The 2939-nt window shown below is 33.2% G+C and overlaps 1 protein-coding gene across 1 annotated transcript in view; it reads right to left on the bottom strand.

Annotated features, from left to right (window-relative positions):
* LOC103206189 (pleckstrin homology domain interacting protein) overlaps window positions 1-2939 on the bottom strand; it is a 203020-nt gene that overhangs the window by 47269 nt on the left and 152812 nt on the right. Inside the window, exon 21 of the mRNA XM_007951632.1 lies at window positions 1460-1536. Within this exon, the coding sequence (XP_007949823.1) occupies window positions 1460-1536 (77 nt within the window). The remainder of the gene's footprint in view (window positions 1-1459; window positions 1537-2939) is intronic.

Here is a 2939-nt window from a genome sequence, read left to right as displayed (position 1 = left end):
TCGGAAGGAAGATGGGGCAATCTACTTCCGTAGTGATACTGCCTCGGAAACCCAAGGAGGGGTCGCTATGAGTCAGGTCCAACTCGATGGCACATAACAACAATTAAAAAGTTATGAAGACAATAAAAATGTCATCTCATCATCAAAAATAAATACTGTAAACATTAGGAAAAAACCCTGTAGGCTTAAATTACTTAAATATCTCAAAAACAACTGAAGCAACAAATTTAAGGTGTTTCTGATTTTAAGAAAAACATTCTTTTCTGAGTGTTGCGTAGGTAACAAAATATTATAGGGCATATAAAAATAGGAGCAGTAGACAGCTTTCTTCAACTCTAGAAAGATAACCTGGATAGCACAAGACGTGTCAATAATGAGAAGGAAAATGGAAATTCCTTTCTTGAGGGAAGGTGAAAGCTCTTGACAGGTGAACTCTCATAGTAGAGCACCAGCACTCTAAATGTAACTAGATATTGACTGTCAGGGTCAGAAATATCCCTGACCATTGGCAAAGTTGTGTGTATAAACTAGCATTATTACTGGGAGTCATTACTGTGGGAGTAGGGAAGCCCTTAATCTAAAACTAATACAAGAAATTCTTACAGCTTCCATGTCTTAATTTCCTTGACTCTTGTATTTAAAAACCACTGCTATAGGGGACTGTCTGAGAAGTTAAACCTAATTCTTCAAGGCTACACTCCTTGCTAGTAAGACCTTGAAAGTTCAGCCAAGATGTTCAGCCCTTCAACAATGTCAATCACCAATACAAGGACTTGAAATTTTCACTTGCATCATCAACTAGGGTGGGGACAAAAGGACAAAGAAAAGCTTATTCCCATTGCTGGAAGAAAATATTAGTAGTAGGTATTCCACAAATTCTACTACTTAAGATAGTTAATTCTACAGGGTATTATTGCTTTCATAAGCTGATACTTAAAAGTTTCTCAAAATCAACAATGAAATCACTTTTTGTAGTTCAATATTATAAATAATAGCAAAAAGAAAAAATCTAAGAAGATCAAGTTAAAAGCACCATTTTGCAGATCTAAATGCAAGAAGGAGCTCTCATGGAGCAGTGGTTAAATCTTCTGGCTGCTAACCCAAAGGTCATAGGTTTGAACCCACCAACTGCTCTGCAGGAGAAAAATAGGCAGTCTGCTTTCATAAAGCTTTATAGGCTTTAGAAACCTCACTGGGCAGTTCTACTGTCCTATAGGGTTGCTATGAGTCAGAATTAACTTCATAGCAGTGTGGTTTTCTGTTATGTGGTACCTGCAATAGCTTTTTATTTCCTACTAGAGAAACACAGAAAGGAAATCTTCTAAATTTTAGACAATAAAAAATATTTAGAGAACAAACTTTAAACCCACAGAAATTTTGAAATGTGCTGCTAGTAAACAAGAATCTTCAGCTTTCTAAAGATCGTGCATTACATTTTGGAGAGATAAAGATTCATTACCTAGAACTGCCATCACTGTGCCAGGCTCTCTCTTCCTCTTCAGATGTTCCTCCACTGACAGCAACAACTTCACCTTCCTAAGAGACAGTACATACATATTTTATATGGTTTCATAAAAAAATACTCTTAAGATTATGAAAATTATCAGTGATATCTAATAATACCAATCCTAGTATACAACACAATCCACTGCTGTCGAGTCAGATCATAGTGACCCCTCCTTGGGTTTCCAAGGCAGTATTCACTACAGAAGTAGATTGCCCAACCTTCCTTCTGCGGAGTGGCTGGTGGGTTTAAACCGCCAGTCTTCTGGTTAATAGTCAAATGCCTTAGGCACTATGCCACTAGAGCTCCACCAAAACAACTTCCATATTTTTACACAAAAAGTAAGAAATTAAATTTATCCAAAGCTGTAATACTTATTAATATTGGATTTGGAGTAACAATCAGATGATGAGTAGATTTTGATTTTATTTTTTTAATCTCTTTAACAAAAATGATATCAAATTAAATAGCTAACATAGGATATTACGTTTATTTCTTAGGCCTTGTAAAACTTATGTGTTCTTTGCTATAAATTCTTTGAGAAGCTTAAACTTTGGCACATTTGTATTTTATTACTATCAAAATAGCTTTTTATTTTTTTTATTACTATCAAAATAGTTACCATATAAAAAAATGATATTCTACCTCTGGTCTTATTTTATCCAATTGATTAAAAGAGATTAAAAGGTACGTTTCTCTTTAGTAAATATTCACAAGGGAAAGTAGGATAATAACTGTAAAAGCATTATCTTCATAAATTCTGTAAAATCTTAACACAATTTCTTTGCTTGAATAAACTTTATGCTCCAGTTAACAACAGGATTCCACATTTACTAAGCCTTTACTAGTACGTTAAAAACTATTCTAAACACTTTGAATTATCTTATATATATTACCTCCATTATTCTCTGCAAAATGCTGCTGGTTATGGGGAGAATTTTTGTTTCGTCTTTTAAATAAAAGAAAGTTTAAGAAATTTATCCCAAACTGTGTAACTAATAAGCAATAAAGCCAATTTTAAACCCAGGTTATTTTAGTCCAAAGCCTAGACCACTGTCTGCAAGAATGGTTCAAACTTCTTATTTGCTGGGCACATTCAAATTACTTTTCAGGAGGACAATGGGATGTATTCCTTTTCTGTTTAAATAAAATAACCTGGTTTTTGGGGAATGATTTTTTTATTTTAATGTCCTGATAAGAAAAAACTGGACATTATAAGACTCTTCTACAAAACTTAGAATCCTAACAAAAAATGAAAGATCAAAATTAATCAGTAAATTTAGTAAATTTAATCTCTGCTTAGTGTTACTGAGAAAAAAATCTGAACAAATTATCTTATTTTTCTCACCCTTTGTATATTACTTGACACAGGAAGAAGCAGAATTATTTTGAGTACAAAATAAAGACGTATTCTACTGAAATACAAAATAATTAA

The sequence above is a fragment of the Orycteropus afer genome, unplaced genomic scaffold, assembly GCF_000298275.1.
Source record: "Orycteropus afer afer isolate SDZICR_OR568_19922 unplaced genomic scaffold, OryAfe1.0 scaffold00011, whole genome shotgun sequence".
Classification (NCBI taxonomy): Eukaryota; Metazoa; Chordata; class Mammalia; order Tubulidentata; family Orycteropodidae; genus Orycteropus; species Orycteropus afer.
Note: the sequence above shows the minus strand (reverse complement) of the source record. Positions and strands in the feature narration are given on the sequence as shown.